The 25,690-nt window shown below is 39.4% G+C and overlaps 2 protein-coding genes across 17 annotated transcripts in view; one reads left to right on the top strand and one right to left on the bottom strand.

The window, feature by feature from the left end:
* The window catches only part of PPM1A (protein phosphatase, Mg2+/Mn2+ dependent 1A), a 51,558-nt gene extending 36,468 nt beyond the window's left edge, over positions 1–15,090 (bottom strand). For 2 of the 16 annotated variants that reach the window (XR_014820225.1, XM_084982756.1), the window contains exons 1-2: positions 10,575–10,650; positions 10,263–10,303 (exon numbers count right to left, since the gene is read on the bottom strand). Coding sequence is in view for 5 of the 16 variants with exons in the window: in XM_084982708.1 (XP_084838834.1) it covers positions 14,866–15,067 (202 nt within the window). In the remaining 11 variants the exon portion in view is untranslated. Of the gene's footprint in view, positions 1–6,743; positions 6,835–9,453; positions 10,007–10,262; positions 10,412–10,562; positions 10,651–14,865 lie in introns of those variants that run through there. The other 14 variants (XR_014820220.1, XM_084982726.1, XR_002335514.2 and 11 more) reach the window with 10 other exon arrangements.
* On the top strand, positions 8,710–23,805 carry LOC110259569 (uncharacterized). The gene is made up of 5 exons (XM_085020712.1): positions 8,710–8,714; positions 9,755–10,019; positions 10,090–11,334; positions 12,594–12,730; positions 18,196–23,805. The coding sequence occupies exons 1-3, from the start codon at positions 8,710–8,712 to the stop codon at positions 10,927–10,929; spliced, it is 1,110 nt and encodes a 369-aa protein (XP_084876838.1). The 3' UTR covers positions 10,930–11,334; positions 12,594–12,730; positions 18,196–23,805.
* The last annotated feature ends 1,885 nt before the right edge of the window (positions 23,806–25,690 follow it).

Below are 25,690 nucleotides of genomic sequence, written 5' to 3'. Positions count from 1 at the left end.
GGTTTAAAAAGATGACTGTACATTATTTGTAGTAACATGGAAAATACTATATATTAAATTTGTTTCAAAGATTAAAAATGTTACCTTAAAATTTATCAGCTGCCCAATATTTCTACATCTTACAGCTTTAACTAAATATTTACTTCACCTATCCAATTAAATATTTACTTAACCTCCTTCAACAAACCAAATTTCATCCAAATAAATTCTAATGCAAGACTGCTATTGAGTTAAATACCCTAATTTAAATGCCCTAAATAAAAACCTTAAAAATGAAATTTCAAAAAATAAACCAAAATCAACCAAACTAATGAAAATGTCAGATAAAGTTCTTTTAGGCTAACTAGTATTTCCATAAACTCCATGACATAAGTCATTTTTTTCTACCAAAAATTATCCAAAAATATTTAGTCTGATGAATTAGGTAAAAATTTATAAGAACCCAAACCACAGTCAGTTTATATATATAGCAGCAGCAGTTTCAATTTCACTAAGTGTGTGTGAGACCAAGCTTGCCCCTTTTGATGTTTCCATCATGTTCCATCATTTTTAAATGTATTGCCATCTTCTAAACATGTGCTGTGATCTCAATCACATACTCCATAAGGTAGTTGTCTTAAATTTCTATAAAGGTATGTTCTGCAAAATTTTTAAGAATAAACTTTATAAGTACACAGTTGCCTGAAAAATAGCTAAGCTTAATGTAGTTGGTGAGTTCTAGTGACTCTAAAAATTACATACTGACCTACTTACCTGTACTAAAAGTTACAGTATTAGAAAAACATTAAAAGATTTAGACGACATAAAGCTATTTCATTTTTAAAGTTTTCTAAAAATGTTCTGGTATTCACAATCTCAATTTGCATCATCTATAAACTATTTTAAATTCTCAGTTTTGGATAACTTGTCTACATATTGAGAAGTGGATTCAATTCCAAGTTTTGTTTTTTAATCCTTGCATATTTGAGGATTCACTCTGACCCAGAAAACAATTAACCAACTTCCTCAGCCAATCCATCATTTCTCTTTTGCTTAAAGCAAACAAAACCCCTCATTTGTAAGTGTTTGCGAATAACCCTATATATTAAAGTTGAAAGAAGGGAAAAATAAAACATTAAATATGCTGGAAAAAAGGACCAAAAAGCCTCTAACACTTTTTAAAACAGCATCATTCACTGAGTCCATAAATTGTGATGTGAGATGTTTTATGTGTATGGAAAAGTAAAAAAAGGTTTTTTTCAAAGGTGAAAACTCTCTATATATACATCTATATGTATATGTATATAAAACCCCTATACTCTATTAGCCACATCTCAAATAATATGGCTCAAATTGTGTTTCTCCTACCACTCCTCCTACTCAGTTCCCTGTTTCAGGAAATAGATCTACTGTTAGTCATGAGCTCAAAGAATCCTGTGTTTTCCTTATCATAGCACATAAACCCCTGTGAATTGTCTCTCATTTTAGATTTTAAGATTCATGAGGAAGGAATCATGCCTCTTTTGTTCATAAGTACTTAGTACCTAGTGACACTTGATTAGTATATAGAACATCATCACGACTTCTCTGTCAACAGTTTGAAATTGTTCTCTACCCAGGAAAAAAGCTGACCTGCAAACAAACTGGTATCCTACCATTTCCATTCCGTTATTCTAAAGAATACATAGTTCTAATTTTTAAAAATTTCTACAGAAATAAATACTGGACCCTGCAAAAATGCAGTTTAACAGCCAAAATAGTGTACCAGAACATTGTTCATTCATGACCTCTAAAGGTTTCTCAACTTTTATAAGTTTCTCTTAATGAGAAACTCATTACTGGAAAATGACACGTGAGATATGCTGAAGGGGACAAAAAAAGAAAAGATGTAGTTTTGACCAGAGGTTAGAGCCTCTGCATTCTCCTTCTCTGGGCTATTTACTTATTTATCTTCTCATTCATTCAACATTCTGAATGGGTAATTTTTTTCAGTCTTTTCTATGTGAAAAGCAAAGTTTAAGGTAATTTAGACCCAAAAGAATAATTTCTGGGAGCTAGGAAATCCACTTTCAATGTATTTTAGACAAAAAATATCTTGAATTTAGTCTGGGAGTTTTATTGCATAAAATGAACAATCCCACTTGCACTTAAAGGAGCTCCTTAATTCTACTAACTGTAGCAAACCAATACGAGATCACTCTAGATGGGTGACTAGTTGTTAAAGTACTTGCTTATAGTATCAGAGAGCATTCATACAGAGACAATGAAGGTAAGAGATATGGAATAATACAGGGTTAAGTTGTGGGTTGATCATAAAACAAAAGCTGCCATTTCTAAGATCAGTCCCTTGATGTCCAAAACAGCCTAAAAGACCCTTGGCAAGGATGATGTTCTACTGCTTTATAAAAAGTACAAATTTTGTTTACTACCTATTTATATTCTGAAGCATAGTGGAATACTACAAAAATATTTTTCTAAAGTCTAAGTTTTGCAATTCTGTTTGTAAAACAAAACCCAAGTATCAATACACAATCAGTCCTTGCTTATCCTTATTGTTAATACTTTCATTTCTAAATGTAACAAAGTAGCTAAGCTGAATCTCCTATAGACAGAATATCAAATATGTCACAATTTTCTACCACTCATACTAAAGAAAAGGAGCAGTGCTAAGAAGCCAAGACATTCAGAGTTGGTAATGAATTACATTCTTATTCTTTAAAGCAGTACAACATGTCTTGAATAACATATTTTTAAATAAAATAATTAAGCCACACACAGCATGACTCAAAACAAAACAAATAAAAAACCTTTTTATCTATATCCCTGCCTGAGACAATCATATCACAGATGAATACAAAGCACCGGCCTAAATTTAAACTGGATTATCTGTGACCTATGCTCTTTCATAGTCTGCTATATTTCTGGCTCACATTCAATTCCTTGCCATGTGTTCATCAGAAAATGATCAAGGAGACTACAAAGATTACACAATCATATACTAAACACCAATTTAAAATGAATGAAAACTGGTCCTTGCTTTCAAGGAATTTAATAAATCTTAACATTGATATGTTCCATTTATAGTATAATCTCTATTGTAAGCCTCATTAGCTTGTATTTAAGACTATCTTCTTAACCTCATCAAGAATTTCATTTGAATAAAAGACTGATGAAATCACTTATGTTCGTGGGAGGAAAAGAAGTGAACATGAATCAAATAAGCGTAGTTAAGACAAAGCTGTGTATGGCTTGTAGTACTAGTTGCCTTATGGCTGTAACTTATATGCTTTTTATATTAAAAATTTTAATAGTTCTTGGTGAAAAGTTCCAAAGGGAGCTGATAGGACATGTGGTACTGTACTTTTCAAAGTTTAGTGTTACACTTCCACCTCAGATCCCAACTCAATCACAAGATTCACTCTCTGAGTACAATGGAACTATAGTCATACCCTTCACATACAAAGATTTTTCTAACGTATCTCAAAATGCTAACAGATTTACTTTCAGCAGGAGCAATGAAATTGCTGTGAGCTACATATATAATTACTTTGAAAAGTCCAAGGACAAATGTTTGCTTCTGTTACTAGATGTGAAACTTAACCTCTGTCTTAATTTCCTCATCTGTTAAGATACAGGCAATAATAGTATCTATCTCATATAGATAGAAAGATTTAATGAGATAGCACTTGAAAATTTCTTCCCCCCCCCCCTTTTTTTTTTTTTGTCTTTTTGCCATTTCTAGGGCCACACCTGTGGCATATGGAGATTCCCAGGCTAGGGGTCTAATCGGAGCTGTAGCCGCCAGCCTATGCCAGAGCCACAGCAACTCGGGATCCGAGCCGCATCTGCAAACTATACCACAGCTCATAGCAATGCAGGATCCTTAACCCACTGAGCAAGGCCAGGGATCAAACTCTCACAACCTCATCGTTCTTAGTTGGATTCATTGACCACTGAGCCACGACGGGAACTCCCTGAAAATTTCTATGATAATGTAAGTGGTCAGTAATGGTAGCTATCACTGTTACTTGCTAATGTCAAGGCTAAAAAAACTTAAGAGGCATACATGGAATCAAATTCATGATTCTGCTCTCATTACTATGATATGCCAACAAATGGATCTAAGCAGCCACAGACTGTCTAAATAAAATCATCCATTTAAAAAATTCAATAAAGGAGATTTTCACTATGCATTTTCTAAATACTGGAAATGGTTTAACAATTTGATAAGATTTAAAGTTTAGCTCAGAGATTTATATGAACAGACTATTCATATATTAGACATCTGTTTGACTCAAAAGTTGATAGTTATCTTCCTTTTTAAACTAATACACTGTCTAGTTACTGTGATTCCACAATTCCTGTTTAAAAGGATGCCTAGTTCACAATAATATTTTCAAATAATATTTTCTTGATGGTTATGAATGTCCTGTTAACCCTCAAAGCCAAACACAGTAAGTTAAAATCCTTAGGTCCAGAATCAGTCAACATAATTTTATATACCAATATAACAACTCTGCCACCTTTCAGATTTGTATCATCTTCACACTTAAAGTCCACGTTCAGCCAAAAATAACTCATAAAAAGAGAATCAGAAGTATCAGACATATCTGCCACCAGAAAGCTATTAACTTCTTCCACCACCTGCTACATCAATCACTCCCCTTCTCAGGTAGATTTTGCCTAATACTTACGAAGTATCTGAATGGCCACTCTCCATAGGCACTCCGCTAAGGTTTGGGCATAATAAAAAGGTTACGGCATTTTCCCCTTCCAAATTTTAGAATAAAATTGACAACATAATTATAATTAAAACACAAATACTTAGGAGTAAAGTATATGATCAAAGCTATACAAATAATAGATAACTATTGTAGAAGCACAGAGAGAGGAGAAATGAAACACTGGTGGTCAGGAAAAGTTTTGTAGAGGAGAAAACAATAGAAATGAGCTTTGATAAAGAAGAAAACAAAAGGTGGAGAAGGAAAGACATAATTCTGAGCTATCAACTAGCACGAGCAAAGATCCACTGAGAGAAAAGTACAGAGTGTGCTTTAAGATGGCAAGTGTACTAGTTTGGTTGAAACATCAGTCCTGAGTCTAATCATGGAAAGTGGCAGAGCCAAACCAAGAATTATAAAATTTATTCTATAGGTAAAAGGGAGTCACTATGTATACCAAGCAGAGAAGTAATGATGAAAATAGTATTTTAGGAAGAATTTTGTGATGATTTATAGAATGGAGGAGGGAGATGCAGCACAAGATGCTAGTAGGGAAGATCAGTTGGAGTGTTAAAACATGGTTTGGGTGTGAGGTAATAAGACCTGAACTATTCCAATACAAGTTTTCAACCTTAAATAACCCAGGACCCACATACAAAGCCTTAACACTTTTTATGAAGACTCCCTATTTTTTGTTTTACAAAAACTGAGTTAATTAAAATAATTTTGCATTTTTTCTGTAGTAGTATCTTCTTGTCCATTTCCAATAATGAACTGTAACTCCTCTTCAAAACACCAACCCATGTTCTTCCTCATTTATCATTCTAGTCTGAACATTCACCTTTGTTTTATTACTCTTCATCCTTTATTTAACCATCAACTCTCACATTAACCTAATGACTTCTCTCCAGTTTCTTAGTCAAATAAATCTACTCATACTCAACTCTCTTCCCATTACCTCTAAACTTTCAGTCTACTTACATACAAATTCTATATACCCACAACCTGTACCTCTTCCAACGTACTCAACCTCTTAAGAGTTTGTCTTCAAGGCTCACTGCTAAAACTATACTGAAAGACAACCCTTTCATACTCACTAGTTTCTATTCAGTGTGTCTCAAAATCTGATATACTCAGCAACCATTTGTTATTTCTTGACAGTAGAAAATATGTCAAGTGCCTTATGTGATTATCTCATTTAATCTTTAAGACTACTTAACGAGAAAGGTTTTTCCATTTGTCAGATAAAGAAATCTAAGGCTTAGAAAAATCAAGTAGTTTGCTCAAGATCACCCCACTGTGAAGTTTTACCACATTGTCTGGAGCCTTCAATGTGGCTCCATTGACTGTGTTTACTCAGAAAAAGTTCTGAGTCGTCCAATACAGACAAAAACCATTTGAGAATTAAATGGTTCTCAGTCTGAACAATGATAACTAAAGACATAAAATTGTTTATTTCTGTTGACTTCTGAAACTTCAGGAATGAGAAAAAGATCTTAACCTCTCAAATTTTAATGAATGTTTTAGAAGGGATTCTTGCATTGGTAGACATTAACTATATAAATTTGTAAAGTCCTTTGTAATTCTAGGAATCTGAATCAGAAGTGTTAACATTCAGCTTTTCATATTTTGCTTCCTAGGAACAAGGCTAATCTAATTGTGAGAAGTCTACTCTAGGAATATCTTGGAAATAATTTTTAATCTACAGATCTGATTTCTGGCATGTTGCTTAGCCTACATCTCTACATCTGTAACAAAGAGATAACATCATATGCTTTAGAACATTGAGGTGAAAATTAAAGCCTGCCACAAGCAAAAGGTCAATAAATTACAGCTTTTATTATTCAATTTCTTCCATATCTAGAAGTAGTTTGGTATCTTAAGATCTTAATTCAAATGACATTGGCCAGAAAAATCCAGACTTTCAATCCAAATCCTAAATATGAATACTACATAAACAAAATCAATGGAGTCCAAATAACCATATTAAGAACTATAAAACTCTATTTATTACAAAAATAATCATAAAAATCTATTTATTACCTAGACAGCTAGGACATACAAAGGTTAAAATCATCAAGGAATATATTCTGGAGACTCATAAAATAAAAACATCCATGGGGCACATCAGACACTGGAAAGAACAAAGGAACAAAGAATATAGGTAATCAACCTTTTGATTCTGATGTAATTTAACCCAAGCTACTTTCATGTAAGAGTGGTTAATAATCTTTGGTACAAATTCATAAAACTTTCAGGCTAATAGTGAAAAAATAAAGTAACTCAATTTTTAAAATTTCATCACCAACACATATGAGATGGAAGACAGAACACATTCTGGCATAAAGTTACTACCTTAGGTACAGGAAGGTGCAAACTTTTACCCAGTTGCCTCATAACACCTTTCCCTTCCCCCAAGGTCCACATACTTCTCTGGGCCACACCCTGTTATATCATCTTTTAACTCTAGGACTCTACTTGAGCCAATTTTCTTACAAAGCTGCTTCTTTCCTCTGATTTGACTAAGGATGGAGAGTAGTCAAGAGTATCACCCAGAGTCAGGTGCCCAGGCAAAAGTCAGCCATTCAAGGGATCAAATATCACCTTATAATTATTTCTACATGATCACAAATTCACATCATAAGAAATTAATCCAGCTCTCATGCATGAGCATTTCAGGGATAACAAGCTCTCTATGGACACATGCCAGTCTTTAGTTTTAAATTATTAAATAAATAAGCACTCATAGTTGAACTAGAATTAGCTACACATGCTGTTAGCCACTATAATAAAAACACATATAACAGTCTATGTGTTATCTCAACAAATTTAAAGACTGTAGGTTTTCAGTTACTGCTTGACAATATTTATCTTGTGACAATATGATGTTACTACAAATTTCTTTGGGGGGGGGGAAACAACCCTGTATCAGAGAACAAATTTTCAAGTGAAGGTTTATTAACAAGTCAAGATAAGCAAGACCCAGCTTGAACTGACACAAAAACCTTCACAATGTGATCTTAAAATGCCCTTCACGTCAAACTACCAAGGGTCTGTGCTTGTTCAAACCTGTAGTCTCAACCACCCTTTGTCTCTGTGGAATCTCTATCTGCCTTCCTCCCAAGAGTTTTTCTAGACTTCCCACTCCCAACAGAAAAAAAAAATCCATAAAGGCTACCTACAGAAATACCTTTTCTTAACAATACTGACCAACTTAAAATTTCTTTTAAGTAAGATACAATCCAGGAAGAAAATCAGCTTCAGAATGCTGAAAGACCTAAGTGCCTGGCACGTAACAGGCATTTAGTCAAAGCATATTGAATAATGTTAAGAGAATAAAAAAATGTAACAACTGTATATAGTACATTTGACAATATAATCTACCCCTTTGGCTTTGCTGATATTTTGGAGCATAGCCATGACTAAATAATTCTTATCCCCTAGTGCACTATTCCCTTCAACAGCTTATACTGTAATTATGGACATCGTTTTAGCTCTTCAAACTAAAATATAAACCACTTTTATATTATATGTTAACACACACACGTCCCATGAAAAAAAAAATCCTGATGATACCAGCATTCAACCATTTTTTTTTCAAATATATCTGAGGTAGATAGCCAAACTTTACCAGTTTTAATATACCTCTCCCATGATATAACTACTTCACCAATATGAAAAATGTTTAATGATATCTAATCAAAAAAGTCTTAAGATAGAGTTCCCGTTGTGGCTCAGTGGATTAAGAACTGACTAGGATTGGTGAGGATGTGGGTTCAGTCCCTGCCCTCACTCGGGTTAAGGATTTGGTGTTGCTGCAAGCTGCAGTGTAGGTCACAGATGGGGCTCTGATCTGGTGTTACCTTGGTTGTGTCTGGCATCTGCAGCTCCCCTTCGACCCCCAACCTGGGAACTTCCATATGCTGCAGGTGAAGCATTAAAAAGAAAAAAAAAAAAAAAAAAAAAAGTCTTAAGCAACTCCCATGTGCAGTTCATTATAATTTCCATAATGCGGTATTGCTGTAACTTGCAGGTTAAAAGTAATTGTCCCTATATCATTAAATGATTAAACAGATACATGTGAGTTACACATTAGAACAGAACTAAAACATTAAACAAGGACTGTTACTTTGTGCTTCAAACTATTGGCAAAAGAAACATTAAATCAATGAAGTAACATCTATGCTTATAAAACAGTTAATGGGGTGGGTCACTATGGCTCTTGTCAGTTTCCTAAACTGTAAAGAGTTACAGAACTACACTTTGGAAAAGGCCCAATATGTAAAAAGATAAATATATAAAAGTGAAGTTGTTCGAGTTAAATAGCAGTTGGAGAGCAAGCCCTGCTGGATTCCGGAGAGCTCTGGGACCCCTAAAGGTTCAGCAGAGCACTGTTAAATCAACCCTCTGACTCTTCAGAGCTCTTTGCACCTAAAAAGCAGTTGTGTTTAAAATCACAACGTGCAAGTTTGAAATGATTAAGCCTTTTTCCTCAAAATATTTTTAAATTTCTAATTTTCTTCAATAATGTCAAAATCATTTACTTTGAGAAAATAATAACATAGATTTTTTTACATTGCCCATACTCTTCCAATCACTTCACTTAAAATGCATTCGGCTCATTACACCAATCAGCAGGAAATTTAGGGTTGGGGTGGACAGGGCGAATAGCTTTCTTGGCTTGGACAACTTAAGTACGACCTTTGTAAATTTTTAAGTACCATGCGGTGCTTGAGGAAAAAAAAAGAAATACCTCAAGCGATGAAATTTTCAAAACATATCTAAAACCGCTGTTGGTAGAGGCCCTCCAGAGCCAGCAGTCTTTCAAGAAAATATTAAAAATCTACAAGCAGAAAAGTATCATACCTCGACCAAACTCTAGCATCAAGAACTTTTACTCACACAATTAACACGGTTTAAAAGACGAAAAGAAATCAGTACCATTTACTTCAATGAATTTGTTCAATGCTTTAGGAATGAATGAATTGGAGGTATCACTGACTTGAGTTCTAAAAAAGCCTCACTCTAAGCTCTACCCTCTATAAAACCTGAAGCAAAAACTCTCCAGAATTTGGTGTTTCAAGGCCAAGTCCGGTCCAAAGGAAGCTTCTCCTCTTCTTTCTCGCGGCCTCCCTCCAGGGGCTGGAGCCCGGGGTGGCCGGGCGGTTGGGGGCGCCGTACGCCCCCTCCCCGCTCAGGGAAAGTTCCGCGGGTTCATCTCCGGTCGGGGCAGGCCTGGCCCGCCGACGGCCCTACCCGGCCGAGCGGCCGCAAACACCCCGCCCGGCATCTGCACCCGGAGGGTCGCGCCCCCTCCCCGCGCAGCCGCCACAAACACCCCGCCCCCGCCTGCCCGCCACCGCCCTCGCGGAACGTTAACCCCTCGTAGTCCACCGCCCGGCTCGGGGGAGGAGGCCGGGCCAGGGGGTGGAGTTGTCGCGTCTCCTCCCGGGAGCGCCCGGGCAGACGCCCGGCTTGTTTACAGGCCCCAGGCTTTAGGCCTGGCCGCTGCCGCGCAGGCCCGCGCCGCCCGCCCGCCCTCGGCCCCAGCGTCGCGCTTACCCGGAGCAGCCGCGGGCAGGCAGGTCCCTGGTCGGCCGAGGCTGCGGCGGCCGGGGAGGGGGCGGGAAGGGGGTCACCGCGGCGGCGGCCGGCCAGGTCAGGCCGGGGAGGGGGCGGAGGAGGGGAGGAGCCGGGCTGCGTCCGGGCCCCCGGCTCTCGGCGCCCTCGCGGCTCAGATCATCCGGGCGTTGGAGCGGGAGGCGGAGAGCGGGTCCCGGAGGAGGAGGAGGAAGAGCCGAAGATTCATCGCTTACGCACCCCACCTGCCTTAGCGCCCCCCCACCCCCCCTCCCCAACCACCGGCTGCCGAGCTGCCGCTGCCGGAGCACCCGAAGCTGCGGGCCGGGCCAGTGCGGAGACCACAGCTCCCTCGCTCCCGCGCGCGCTCCCGCCCCTAGCGCCGCCGCCGCCGCCGCCTCCAGCGCGTCCCCGCGCAGGCGCGCTCACGACGGTGCCGTACTACCCCTCCCCCACGCCTCCGCCTGCCACGCTCCGCCCCGTGGGCTCAGAGGCCCCTACAGCTGCGGCGCGGCGGAGCAGCTGGAGAGACCCGGATGTCGTTGGGCAGGAACTGCAGCGCGCGCTGGCGAACGGGGGAGGGGTGCAGGTGATGTCACTGCCCTACCCAGCTTCTCTCGTAGCAGTGGCCTCGCCGCCCGGCCCCTAGGCAGAGCCACAAACGAGCGTCCGAATCCCGGAACGGAACCGGGACATGGGGCTTCCTGCCCTGGCCCTGGGGACTGGACAGAGGTGTGACTGTATGAGCCTCAGGAATGGGGATACTCTCCGAGCCCGGACTCGGCATCCCCCCTAGGGCGTCCGCGCCTCCTTTCGCTGGGCTACCGTCTGTCTGCAGATAGATACCCCATTCCCGGGGAAGACGCAGTCTACAGAGGCCGAGGACCGACCTTGTGCTGTCGACTTCTCTCCCTTACAGTTGCGGCCTGATCGCGGCCTAGCTGCTGCGGCTCTAAGGCATGCTTGTTGTCAGGCCACCGCCAGATCCCTCTCCCTCAAGCCTCCACACTTCCGGAGCCATCCTTGCCCCAGCGACCTCGGGAGACCTACGCAGGTGCTCTAGCCACACATCTCGGGTCCCAAAGGGCAGCAACACTCTCACCCTACTACCACCCACCCACACGCGAGTGCCCCTGATACACGCACAAGGCACATGCTCTGAGTTTCTGGTGGTTTTTCGTCTGTAGCTCGTGGGGTTCCACATTGTATTTATTTGCACTTATTAGACAGTCACGTGATTCTGTCACAGGGGACATCCAACCACCTCCAGTGAGGTTAAAGGAACGAAGGATTTTTCAAAATCTGGAGGATTATCAAAAATGTGGCAGCTGCTGCTATGAAAATTTAGAGATCTGTTAAACCCAGTTGCACGTGCAGGTGGCCAGAATCCAGTTTAGCTAGCTAGACTGCAGACAACCCGACCCACGCCGTTTGCAGACGCCAGGGATACAATGACAAACCCTAGGCGGCCAATGAATCAGAACTGGAGAGCAGTACATCACCAGCAGGGTTTCCCATTGGCTGGGATGCTTTCCCTCTCTTGTCAGAGGTTTAACCTGCTCAGGGATTTGACTTATACCACATTTCCAGGCACAGAAGTTTAAAAGAAAAATCAGTGTTTAAAAAAGATGCTCTTGGGAGTTCCCTGGTGGCCTAGGGGTTAAGGATCGGGTGTTGTCACTGCTGTGGCACGGTTTTAATCCTTGGCCCAGGAACTCCTACATGCCTGTGGGCACTGCCAAAAAAAAAAAAAAAAAAAAAAAAAGAAGAAGAAGAAAGATGCTGTGCTACATATACATAAAGAAAAACAAAATACTTCATTATAGGAGGCAGGTACTTTAAAAAGAGCAACCAGGAGTTCCCACTGTGGCACAATGAGACTGGGGCATCTCTGGAGTGCTGGGATGCAGGTTCCATCCCTGGCCAGGCCTAGTGGGTTAGGGATCAGGTGTTGCCACAGATGCCGTGTAGGTCACAACTGCCACTGGGATCTGATTCCCTCTCCAGGGAACTCCATGTGCTGCAGAGCAGCCAAAAAAGAAAAAAGAACACCTGAAGATGTTAGTCATAACGTGTTCCAGCTGATAAAAAAGTAGATTTGTGATAAGGCCTCTCCATTTTATCCTAAGAGCTTGTACCCTGCTACTTTGTATCTCCTAAAACCACTTTGTTGCTCCAACTCTTAGATCTAAAGCAACCTATTTATTCTGTCTCTGTCATTCAGCAAGCATTTAACTGCTTTTAAAACTGTAAATGCTATCTCATTTTTCCAACATGACTTTTTTGTGACGGTTCTGTTCCTTTCACTTTTAGACATGGGATCTAACAACAGGATCAAACAATATCACCAAAAGATCACTGGCAGGCTGCTTCTTCAAGGAACCCCCAAATCACCCAATATCTTGGAGGTTAGAATTTCTTAGAGTAAGATGAAGATGGATCATTTCCAGGTATATAAAGTAAAAATAAAGTTCACTTATGCATTTGGTCTCAGTATCATCTGATGACATATTTCCTATATTTCCTAATTCTCCCCATGCTTGCCAAAAAAAAAAAAAAAAAAAAAAAAAAGAAAGAAAGAAAAAGAAAGAAAGAAATGAAATTAGATCAAAGATCTTTGAAACTTTGCCTTATTGGAATTCTTAATACTTTGGACAAGTAGCAGCATGATTAGCATGCTAGTGGACTCATTACCATTCTGAAACAGAAAAACCCATGTGAAAACCACAATTTGAAATGCCCTTAGAAAACAAATTTTCTTATTCATAAGGCAGAGCCTGAGTCGCCAGTGGCACTATAGGAACATAGTGAGCTTAAAGGTCTTGCCTGTCTTAACCGCTTCCTTCTTTTAAATTTCCATATCTTTCTGCTCTCTGCTTTACACTTGCAGGAGAATCTGGGTCAATTATAGAAGAAAAGGTAGAAAAATAGGAACTATAGTATAAAGAGATTTTTAAGGAGTCTGCACAGTGTACCATAGACTGCTGATTAAGTTGTGCCTTTCTGCTATTTCTTATTTTTGAACACAAGTTACAGGGACATTTTGGTATGAACTAAGAAATTCATGGGGATAAGATTAACATTTTAAAATTTGGAACCAAGATTCTTAATATTGTCCAAGTAAAAATGCTTGATATAATATGCCCTTCCTTATTATTATACTGCATATTATATTCTCTAAATATTATGCTAACTATTCCCCAAATATTATGTTAAGGGAAAAATACTTAATTATTTAGAAGAGAGATATAGGAGTTCCCTGTTGTGGTTCAGTGGATTAAGAATCCAATATAGTGTCCATGAGGATTCGGGTTTAATCCCTGGCCTTGCTCAGTGGGTTAAGATGTGGCTCTGACTCGACTCCTAGCCTGGGAACTTATATAATGCCAAAAAAGAGAGAGTAAGAGAGACATGACACTGAAAAAAAAGAGGGTTAAAAGTTTTCTTTTCTTTTGAACCTACAAGGCTTTGTTTGGGCCTCCTACACATATTTGGTAAGTTCATAGTGAGTTTTTGCAAAACATCACAGAGACTATATTGCCATAATTGTACTTAAATAATTTTATAGGTATATTATAAAACTTTTTTTTTTTTTTCTTTTTAGGACTGCACCCACAGCACATGGAAGTTCCCATGCCAGGGATCTAACTGGAGCTGCAGCTGCCAGCCTACACCACAGGTATAGCAATGCCAGATCTGAGCCATGTCTGCAACCTACACCACAGGTCATGGCAACACTGGATCCTTAACCCACTGATCAGGCCCAGGGATCGAACCTGAACCCATGTCCTCATGGATACTAGTCTGGTTTGTTTCCATTGAGCCATAACGGGAACTCCCTATTATAGAACTCTTTTACTCTGCTTTGGAAATCTGTTTATTATTTCAGTTACAAAATAGGAAGAAGAGTTTCTGAAAGATTGGCTTTCAAGTCCTAAATATAACTGTTTGCCATTAGCCTAGTAATGGGAAGACCTGGGATGAGGACAGATGGTGAGGAATCTGAAGCTTAGTCCAATCAGTAGTACTCTCTCCTCTTTTCCTCCACAATCATAATTTTTTTTTTTAACAATTACATTTTTTTGTGAAACCAAATTACCATTGTGAATCTGTCCAGGAGAGTCACACTTGAGACAGCCTTACTTGGGCCTCTCAAAAATTACTGTAATTTTTTTTTTTTTTTTTTGTCTTTTGTCTTTTTAGGGCTGCACCCACTGCATATGGAGGTTCCCAGGCCAGGGGTCTAATCAGAGCTGTAGCCACTGGCCTACGCCAGAGCCACAGTAACACCAGATCTGAGCCACGTCTTCGACCTATACCACAGCTCATGGCAATCCGGATCCTTAACCCACCGAGCAAGGCCAGGGATCGAACCCACAACCTCATGGTTCCTAGTTGGATTCATTTCTGCTGTGCCATGATGGGAACTCCCTGAACTCAGTGATTTAAGTGACCCACAGGGGAGTACCTGAGAACCCCCTCAACTGAGTCATCCATCCACATACCACACCCAAGTCAGTCACTACCAAGAACCACAAAGCCAAGCAGATCACACATTCAACTCTTCCTCCTCCTCCTTCACTACCTGCTTTATGTTTTTTTCTTGCAAATATCCTCTTCTTTTGTCCTCCTCTTCTCTCTTTTCTCCTTCTTATTATTCTTCTCCCTTTCTTATGTTCTGTTTTTATCTCCTTTTCCCGTCTTTTCCCCATTTTTCTCTTCTCCCTTTTCCTTAGTGTAGTCGAAATTTCAGCTTCTTCTACCCACTTTCTCCTAAAGCAATACATATGAGCTGATAGTGCCCCTACACTAATTGTGTTGTGGGGAGTGTACCCCCACGTGGCCCTCCTTCCTCCATCCCCCCCCACCATATCAGGTTGTGAAAAACAGCTGTTTAAAGGACCATCCCGGAATGAAAAGGACTAGAGAATCTAGTCCTTGTGACATCACTGAGGCAGCCCCACTGGGGGGAGGAGCCAGAAGCCAGCAGTCTCCTGCTGCCACTGTGGCTCCTCCTGGGCCTTGAGAGAAACTTGGGCCACCATGAGCACACAGGTCAATCCCTGAATTATCTTTAGGGTAGGTTCTTGCCTCCAGAGAACTACAGAATGGCCTCAGCCCCATGACATCAGTGTGAATCTTGTCAGACATGTTCATCTGTTCAACAGCTGGTTATTGTGTGCTAGGCACTGTGCTGGATGCTGGGGGTAGTTAACAACATCCATAGGCAACATCCCAGCCCCCAAGGAGCTGATATTGTAATGAGGGATACAGACAAAGAAGTAAACATGGAAATTGTAGATTGTCATCAGTGCTATGAAGGAAATAAGGAAATAGATTGGGGAAATGACCTGAAACAAGTGTACAGAGAAGACTTTTCTTAGAAGGTAGCATTCAAGCTGAAGGATAAGTAGTCAGTTTTGCAAAGAATCAGGGGAGAGCTTTATAGGCAGAGGGATCAGCATGGACAAAGGGCCTGATGTGGGGAAGAGTTTGGCAGAAAATCTGCCCATGGACCAAAGAGAAGTTCAGCAAACTGAGGTAAATATCTCACAAATTTGCTCAAGTTTAGAACTGTAACGTAGAATATCTTGGGGCAGTTAATCCAATTTACAGTTAGGAGGCCACCTTGAGTAGAGGGGCACAATCCATACAAAATAACTTACTGAATTATTCCAGTCCCGAAAGCAAAGTAGCTTGAGATATCAAAACTAAAAATCATAGGACTTTAATTCAACTGTTGAAATTAAGAAGCATTCCACAAATTCAGAGAGGGGTCCCTTCAGACAATCCAATAGCAGCTATAAATGAGTAGAGTTGGGGAAAAAATGCTTTCCTCCCAATATAGAGAGCTATTCTTAATGAGTAAAGACTAGCAAAAATGTTGGACTTCTTGAGAACAATTTTTTGGGTGTTTACTGTCTATTGTGGGTACACTGAAGCTCTCAAACTAAAGCATGTTTTAAAAGTCCCAATATATTTTGTATCCTCAACAGTGATGGCCTGGTTGAAAACCAGTGACAAAATGGCCGTCATAATAAAGGATTTTTTTGTTTTTTGTGTTTTTTTTTTTTTTTTTTTTTTTGTATCTTGCTCTACAGTTTACAAAGACTATCACTTAAACCAATCAATGAATCAATGTTATCCTCACGACAACGCTTGGCAAGGGGTGGACTGTTCTCGTCTTTTACAGAAGAGAAAACTGAATGTCAGAGACCTAGCAATTGCCCAAGGTTATCAGAGTGTTAACTGGTACCCAGGTTTTGCCCTGTATCCTACAGATCATCCCTAGCCTTTATATGCCAGTAATAGGTAGCAAGGAGAGTTAGGAGTGGAATGAGCATGGATTTAGAGTCAATGGTGGCATCTGGAAGTGGGTTAAACTAGCTCATGAGGGCAGACATTTTTAGGATTTTTGCCAGTTGTTTATTAAACACAGCCACTATTAAAAATTAAATTATATAGGAGTTCCCGATGCAGCAGAGTGGAAACAAATCCAACTAGGAACCATGAGGTGGCAGGTTCGATCCCTGGCCTCACTCAGTGGGTTAAGGATCCGGCATTGTTGTGAGATGTGCTGTAGGTCACAGATGTGGCTCAGTCTGGCATTACTGTGGCTGTGGTGTAGGCTGGCGGCTGCAGCTCTGATTTGACCCCTAGCCTGGGAACCTCCATATGCCACGGGAATGGCCCTAAAAAGCAAAAAAAGAAAAAAAGTATATATATATATATAAAGTATATATATAAGTATATATATACATACATATATACACACACACATATACACATGCATACACACACAATTTATATATATAAACCCACAAATAAAATTTTTAAAAAGATCATATATTAAAACATAGCATTTCTAAATTATCTTAACATATGTTACTATTATCTATGCCCTTGAAGTACTTGAATGTGTTGTGTCTGAATGGTGGAATATCTCTTCCCAATACCACATTCAGTGACTTCACTTTGGGAGCTTGAAACTGGCTTCAGAAGAAGTATTCATAGAATGGAAATCAGCAAGTACCACAAAGTAGGTCTTGACTTATTGCTTTGTTGGTGGTCTAGACTTAAGAAAATGACCAAATTTTAATAATGGAAATCAAATTTAAAAGGCATATTGTGTCTATATCTGGTACATGATGAATGGCACCAAAACATTCAGTTCAGCAAAGTCATTCATGTTATTGGCAAGTAAGTTGCCATATACATCTTTGTTGTTTCATTTTTATCTTAAATGAAAATATTAACCAACAGGCATGTCAGAACTACATTTGAAGACCTGATTGTTAAACATCAGCACACCATTGGATCTGCTGCACTGTGCCAACTGGGCCAACTTATTGGCTCTATGACCTTAAGCAAGTCACTTATACTATTAGTCTTGGCTTCACTCTCCACAAAATAGTTCCCCTCTACTGTGAGATTTAGAATAAATGAGGTGCTCTTGACAACCACATCCTTCTTCCTCCTCACCGGCAGGCCCTTCTCTCACTAGAGTCTGTATATGGATACACACTCTCTCAGTCTCCCTCATAGCCTAGAGCAGCATCCCAGCCTATAGGCTGGCACACCCTGGTATATCTCAGATGGGTTATAGATGTGACAAGGGATTAATCCCTTAAGCCCTAGGAACACTCCAGTGAGGCTCAGCTGCTGAAACCTGAGATAGTCCCATCTGGCCACAAGCAGCCACAAGCAACCCCACGCAGGCATCAAAACGTTATTTTTTTATTTGTGTCCTGCTATGAAAAAGTTGGGAAGCACTGGCTTAAGGCATGGATGTGTGATGCAGTTTTGACTGACGGAATCTCAGGAGAAGTCATGAGGGGTTAGATCTCACAATGATTTTCCTCCCAAATAAAAAGAATGAAAGTCTTTTTTCAATTCTATGTTGTTATGTCTGTAGGTGCACCTGGAACTTCTGGGCCATCTTGCAAAGAACCAATGTAGGGAGAAGGGGAATGACAGCAAGTCTGGATCCTGCACATTGTTGAGCTATCGAACCATCCCTGCCTACTTTGGGAATTTCTATTTAAGGGGAATAATAAATTTTCCTCCTCTTTTAAGCTACTATTAAGTTTCTATTCAGTTATTGTAGCTAAAAACACCCAAATACATAGAAGAGCTGGTCCATCCCCAACACCTAGTGAGAACTCAGTAAGGTTAGTTAACCACCAAATTGGATCCTTTGCCTATATAAAAGCCATATGGTCAGATGTAAACTTATTCTTTAAACACTTGAGGGACCTTTTCAGTACTTAGATTCACTTTTAAAGTTCATCTTGGTTCTTTCTTTAAAGTGTTTTATTTTTATTTTTTATTTTTTTGTCTTTTGTCTTTCTGAGGGCCGCACCTTCGGCACATGGAGCTTCCCAGGCTAGGGGTCTAATCAGAGCTGTAGCTGCTGGCCTATGCCATAGCCACAGCAACACCAGATCTGAGCTGTGTCTGCTACCTACATCACAGCTCAGGGCAACACAGGATCCTTAAGCCACTGAGCGAGGGCAGGGATTGAAACCACAACCTCATGGTTCCTAGTGGATTTGTTTCTGCTGTGCCACAATGGGAACTCTGGAATTACTTTTCTTGAAGGATCCTGACAAACTAGAGCTTCATCACATGAGAAAGGTCATAGAATCCCTTCATGTTCTGCAGAGTAGTACTAGGACCAATGCATGGGAATTACTGAGAAGACAATTTTAGTTCAGTATAAAGGGAAGGGAATGAACTTGGCCTGGCCTAGGATGTACCAAACTCCATACCAGGGTTAATTAATAACCAGTGTTACTTAATTCTCACAATAACTTTGCAAAGAAGATAATATTTTTCCAATTTAAAAGAGGAAACTAAGACTAAGTAAATGAGCTCATTTGCAGACCTAAGATCTTCAGATTCCAAGGTCTCTGCTTTTTCTGTTGCCAAAGCTGACCAGGCCCTCTTGAGAGGACTTTCTTTCCCTTTGAGGCCCTTTCCACTGCATTTTCCTATCCAGGAAAACAGAACAATGGCAACAGTGGTGTCCTAACTGAAGATGTCTTGGGAGATGGGAGAGGAGTTATATTGCACATTACAGAAGCAGAATATTTCTAAGCTCCATGTAAAATCACCCCATATTCTAGAATTTTGCTTCCTGCTGTCACCTCTTTCATTCTCCTGCCTTTTCCCCTCTAGGAAAACTTCTCTCTTCTCTTCTCCTAACATACCCTGCTTTCTTTTGGGCACAGTCCTTACAAATCCCACATAGCAAGACAAAAACTAACATAACACCCATCGACCCCCATCCCACAAGTCCTTGGAGAGCCTCTTCATACTGCAATTGGTAAAAACAAGGCAGAGGCCTCTTTGTGGAGAAGTAGCAGATAGTCGGAAGAATCAGGTTAGCATCATAGACTGAAAACTTAAGAGCCTGGGACCAGGCAGGTGTACTCTAAGTGTGATATGAGGCTGGGAATAATACAATAAGCAGTGGTGAGAAATGAGGACAAGGAGAGCATATTTATTTCATTTGAAGTCATCTAAAACAATAATTGTTTAATGTTTTAAAAGTTTTGGAACCAAAAAGGACACTCAAAGCCAACCTCAACTCTGTGTGTTCTGTGGACAAGTTATTTAACCTCTTTTAGCCTTGGTTTCCTCATCTGGAACATGGGAATAATCACCTTGCAGAAACAGATGAGATCCTACACTTAAAGAACCCACCATTTTGCCCTATACCATATGTGTAGACACATAGGAAATGTAACCATTCCTTTTTTTTTTTTTTTTTTTTGGTAACCATTCCTTTTAAGCACTTTTTTTCTTTTTCTAGTTTTAATGAATCCACTTCCTTTATTGCAGTAAGCTCTGTACAAAGCAGCATCTGCAATACTCAATGTTAAAACCTTAGAAAAGCATTTGTGTGACAGTTATAGTACAGTATTATCAAAATAATACATTTTTCAAACAGTAGATAAACATCCACCAGACCTCAAATCTTTCTTTCTTTATTCATTTATTTATATAATTTTTTGTCTTTTTAGGGCCACACCTGTGGCATATGGAGGTTCCCAGGCTAGGGGTCTCACTGGGGCTATAGCTGCTGGCCTACGCCACAGCCATAGCAATGCCAGGGCTGAGACACATCTACAACCTACACCACAGCTCACAGCAACACCGGATCCCTAACCCACTGAGTGAGGCCAGGGATTGAACCTGCATCCCCATGGATAACTAGTCAGATTCATTTCCACTCAGCCACGATGGGAACTCTTGGACTTCAAATCTTTAAATTATTCTCCTATAGTCTTTAAAAATGTGTAATGTCAGAAAGCATAAATGAAGAATGTAAAAAGAAACTTAAAATACAAATGAAATAATGTAACAAATAAATATTTGATTTAATAATCAGCTAAAAACACCACCATTCTCTAAACCCAGTGAATTTTTACCTATAGAGATAATGAACTATCAGATGTCATTGCATAATTATTTATTTCCAAGTTATCACCAATGATTAGAACTAAAAATAACTGGCATCAAAATAATCAAATTCAGCATAATAGAATACAATAGTATAGCTTCAACACTAGCTAGGATCTCTAAGAATTAATTGTTGAAATTTATTAGAGCACTACAACAACCTTGAAAATTTTGACCTGATGTCTAGTGTTAAGTGAAAGTAATGCATTTTTTCTTTAAAGTGAAAAGCTTCTTACATTATTTCACAGACAATATTGCCCTCCCCCCATTATGCATATTTAGATATATTTTATGTACATTATATACATATGTATGATAGTATCATTTGGTTCCTATAGTATAGATCACAACAATGTTTTCCTGAATGGGAAAAAAAAAATAAGTGTACCTGTTCATATTTCAAGATAGCAGCACTCAGTTATACTCTATTATCCATTTAAAAAGTTCAAACATGGGGAGTTCCCATTATGGTGCAGCAGAAATGAATCTGACTAGTGAATGAATCCATGGGCACGTGGGTTCAATCCCTGGCCTCGCTCAGTGGGTCAGGGACCTGGCGCTGCCATGAACTGTGGTGTAGGTCACAGACACTGCTCAGATCCTGTGTGGCTGTGGCTATGGCCGGAAGCTGCACCTCTCCTCCAATTCGACCCCTAGCCTGAGAACTTCAGTATGCCACAGGTGCAGCCCTGAAAATAAAAGTTCAAACATGATATTGTCTATCGAATAATATGACATTTCTACTGTCTTTCCCCCAAATACTACAAAACCTCCAATAAACAGTACAATGCTATAAGTTATAAGCATATCATATATTTTTAATAATAACATACCTTCCATACAACATCTCTCCTATATCCCTAGATTAAGGTTCACACTCTATAGTTGCCAATTATAGGACTAACATCATCATTTTCAAGATTTTTTTAAACTTTCACTTCTTTGGCTTCGTGAGGCCTATGGGATTATATACATGATCTATGACAAGGATCTTCTGCTGGAGTGTCTTGCCTCCCTCACCAGCACTGACCCTTTTTGTGTATTTCATGCCACCTGCACTGAAAGTAATCAACCATTGGGTTATGAACCTAAACTCTAGATTGTTCTTCTCATAGTGTTCAAAAAAACTTCAAGCCCTATATTACATGTATTATAGCATACATAATTTTTTTTTAATTATATACTTGAGTCACCACACATTTTATCCAATCCATAGGTATTGAGCACCTGGAATATGCCAGACACTGCTCTAGATCCTGGGGATATTGTGGTGAAAAAGCAAGGCAGTTTTCATGGAGTTTACTTGGGGTCAATAGAAAACAATACCATAAAGTATGGAAAGCAGAGTGTGAGGTGGACAAGCAGTATAGGAGAGGGGGAAAAACAATTAAAAAAAAAATTTTTTTAGCCACACCCACACCAGGTGGAAGTTCCTGGGCCAGGGATGGAACCCATGCCAGTCGGTCAGCGAGAGGCTGTTAGAGAAGGTGGCAGTTGTACAGGCCTAAATGATGGGAGGAAGCCACCATGTGACAATCTAGGGGACGAGTGTTCCAGACAAAAGCAAAGGTCCTGGGGTGGGAGTGAGCTTGGCATTTCAAGGAACAGACAGGACTCTGGGATGTCTGGGGAGTGGCAATGGAAGGAAAGAGCTATGTAGGCAGAGTGACATTAGGCCACAGTAAGGATTTTGATTTTCTTTTAAGTGTGAGGGAAAACCACTGGTGGTTTTTTCCAGGGGAGTGATGTGATCTAATTTGTTTTGCTCTTGCTGCAGTATGGAGAAGAGATTTTCAAAAAGCAAAAGTGGAAGTAGAAAAATCCTTTCATATCAGTTTCATAAATCCTTAAAGAGGAAGTGAAATTGGCTTTCGGCTTTAAATGGCACAGAGTGATTATATTTTGGTGGTAGGAATGTTGTCTTTTAGAGAGCTCTTGTTACTATGGTTCATGTTTTCATTTTCTGAGAGCTATACTTAGTTATTTTTACCAATGACTCATCACATAACCTTCCTTTGTAAGTTTAGTGAAATGCAGTAAAGAGTACCTTGTAGGAAGAGCCAAGAGTAGGTAAAAGAGACACCCATGTAAGTGGTTCAATTTCAGGTGACTACTTAGTGTCCTCAAAAATATTCTCTAAGAACCTCATTACTCTCTCCCTTTCCACTCACCATTTTCCCAACACGTATTTGAAGGCTGAAGACTAAAATTCTACCAGTTAATTTACGCCTTGTGCTATCCAGTGAGGATGATAATTTAGGTGCCCCTTATCTCAGGCACACATTTACATCTTAATATGCTTTTTTTTTTTAACATCTTTTGCAGAGTAAAGTTTTAATACTCTAGGAGCAAGTTGCCTTGACATGCATTGGTGAGATAGAGTAAAAGAAATTTAAGAAAGGATTTGGTAAAGACCTTGATAACACCAAAGATGAATTCTACTTCCATAACCATGCCCAAGTTCAACCTTGCTCATGGAGCTATGAAAGAAATACATACACTTCACATATTTAGTCTTATGGCTATTGGGTTTTCTTCATTTCATTTAACGGTCACAGACTGGTAGTCTTCAAAGTAAACCTAGAATAAGCCTTTGGGAAAGGACGATGATTACATTTATGTTTAATCTTATTACCAGTACATTATAGATGCCCAAGAAATATTTAATAATAAAAATTATTATGGCTACTATGTTACAATTATAGAATCTACAGTCTCTAAATTGATGTGCCAAATAACAATTTCTGCCCAGAATGCCAAATTCAGCCTAAATACTAATGGTGTAAATCATAAGCACAGGAAAGAATAATCCATCATTCGAAACCAAGTACTGATTAATATCCTACTATGTGTCAAACACCATTAAACATGGAGAGGGAATGCAAATAATAGTTGCATAATATATTGCAAACCTCCTATTTACTAGACTATTAAATATGTTATAACAATTCTGTTAAAAGTAACTGTTGGAAATACTTTGTTGTTCAAATTACCTTTATGGAAATTTTAAGTTCTTGAAAGAAATATTGAATAAAATATATGAATCTGTACTTTTAAAGAACCATGTGTACATCTCTTTGGGATCAGTAAAATACTGACCTTTATCCAAGTAGGCAAGACATACAAAACTCTTTTGTGTTGTCAATCACAACAAAAGCACTGAAAGGTTAAAGGGAACAATGTGAGTACTTGAAACATGCGATGCCAAAAGAAAAATCTTGGCTTGATATAAAATACCAGTGACTTATAAGGCCTGGTGAGTCATGTGTATCATATCTAGGTTATGTACCCATAAACACTGGCTTAAAGGCAGTCAAGACTATTTAGACTGTCATCACTAAACTCATCATCACATGTCAGCCCTGCCTGAATTGAAAAGCAAAAAGCTAAAATACATAAACCCATGGAATTGACAACATATGAAATTTCTGCTGTCCTACACTTAAGTTCCCAAAGGCAATGTTACAAAAATGTGCTTAAAAGCCCAAGATTGTAATTCTATCTAATTTGGATTAGATAGATATTTCTTGGCTATTTAATATTTGTTTGAAGCCTATGAAGACAAGAACTTTCACTGATTTCTCAATAAAATGTTCTAGGTGATGTAAATCATAACCCCCACCTGTGAAAAGAATTGTTAGTCAAATACCAAGTACAGCCACTTGTCCTAATTCACAGAGCAAGTGAGTAGATAAAATTTGACTGCATGTGACTGTGGGGTTTTTTGTTTGTTTGTTTTATTGTTTTCTTGCTATTTTTAAAAATGTAAAACCAAAGATTAACATATAATCTTGGTGTCTATTCAGATATGAGGCTATACAAAGAGCCTCTTGCCTTGGGAGTTAGAACACAGGGTTTAGCCTTGGCCCTGATGCTATGCCATGATGAACTACTCAGGAAAGTCATTCCTTTTTTGAATTTCAAGTTTCCACATATGTAAAACAAAGGTGGTGAGCAAAATAATCTTTACAGTCCCTTCCAGCTTCAATATTCCACCACTCTAGCAAGGAAAAATCCTGACTCTGGAAACAGATGACTATTTTCCCCAGACTGGTAACAGTAACCCACATTTTTTTCTGGGGGAACTACTACTTCTCTCTCAGTGTAATTCTCCCCTCGGACTTCAGAATCTGGTGCAAGTTTGGGCACCTAAGTGGACCAATTAGAGTAAATCCCAGGAATTGTTTGGGAGACAACAGAGGAAAGATACCCTATTTCTCTATGATTGCTCGAAGTAATGGTGATGAGTGTTTCGAGCTTCTAGGGGTATGCCCAAAGCCAGCTCTTTTTCTGGAATGTTCAGTTTCTTGAGGCAATACCTTCTCTGTTCCACTAAGTCAGTTTGAATTTGGGTTTCAGTCTGTTGGTTCATAGATGGCACTGAAATTTCACACTCACATTAGGACTTGAACCCATGGGCTTGGACTCTAACACAGCCAAAACCCAGATTGGGACTTGAACTCACTGTTTTTTAAATTAAAATCACATACCCAATTTTAGGATTTACTGAAGTTCAGGTTCTCTATGGTTCAGCACAGAAGGAATTTAGTAAGAGGTAAATTGGTAGGTAAGAAGTAGATTTATCAAGAGAGATAGACCAAGTATGGGCCATCTCAGAGAGGCCCTGAAATGGGGGTGATGGTGGAGTAGGGTGAGTTTTTAATGGGATGAATAACTTCATAGGCTAATGAGTGAGAGGATTATTCCAACTATTTGGGGAGAAAGGGTGGGGATTTCCAGGAATTGGACCACCACCCACTTTTTGCCCTTTGATGGTTGGCCTCGGAACTGTCATGGAACCTAAGGGCATGTTACTTAGCTGCTGATGTACTACAATGAGCATATAATGAGGCTCAAGATCCACTGGAAGTTGAATCTTTGCCATCTTGGACCTAGTTGGTTTCAACCAGTTTTTGTTGTATCCTTAATGGCTATGTCATCAT

This window comes from Sus scrofa, chromosome 1 (genome assembly GCF_054392235.1).
Source record: "Sus scrofa isolate SSC_HxYL_T2T_F1_AM1 chromosome 1, Sscrofa_HxYL_maternal_Yorkshire_Landrace_v2.0, whole genome shotgun sequence".
Lineage (NCBI taxonomy): Eukaryota > Metazoa > Chordata > Mammalia > Artiodactyla > Suidae > Sus > Sus scrofa.
This window is presented reverse-complemented; position numbering and strand designations above follow the sequence as displayed.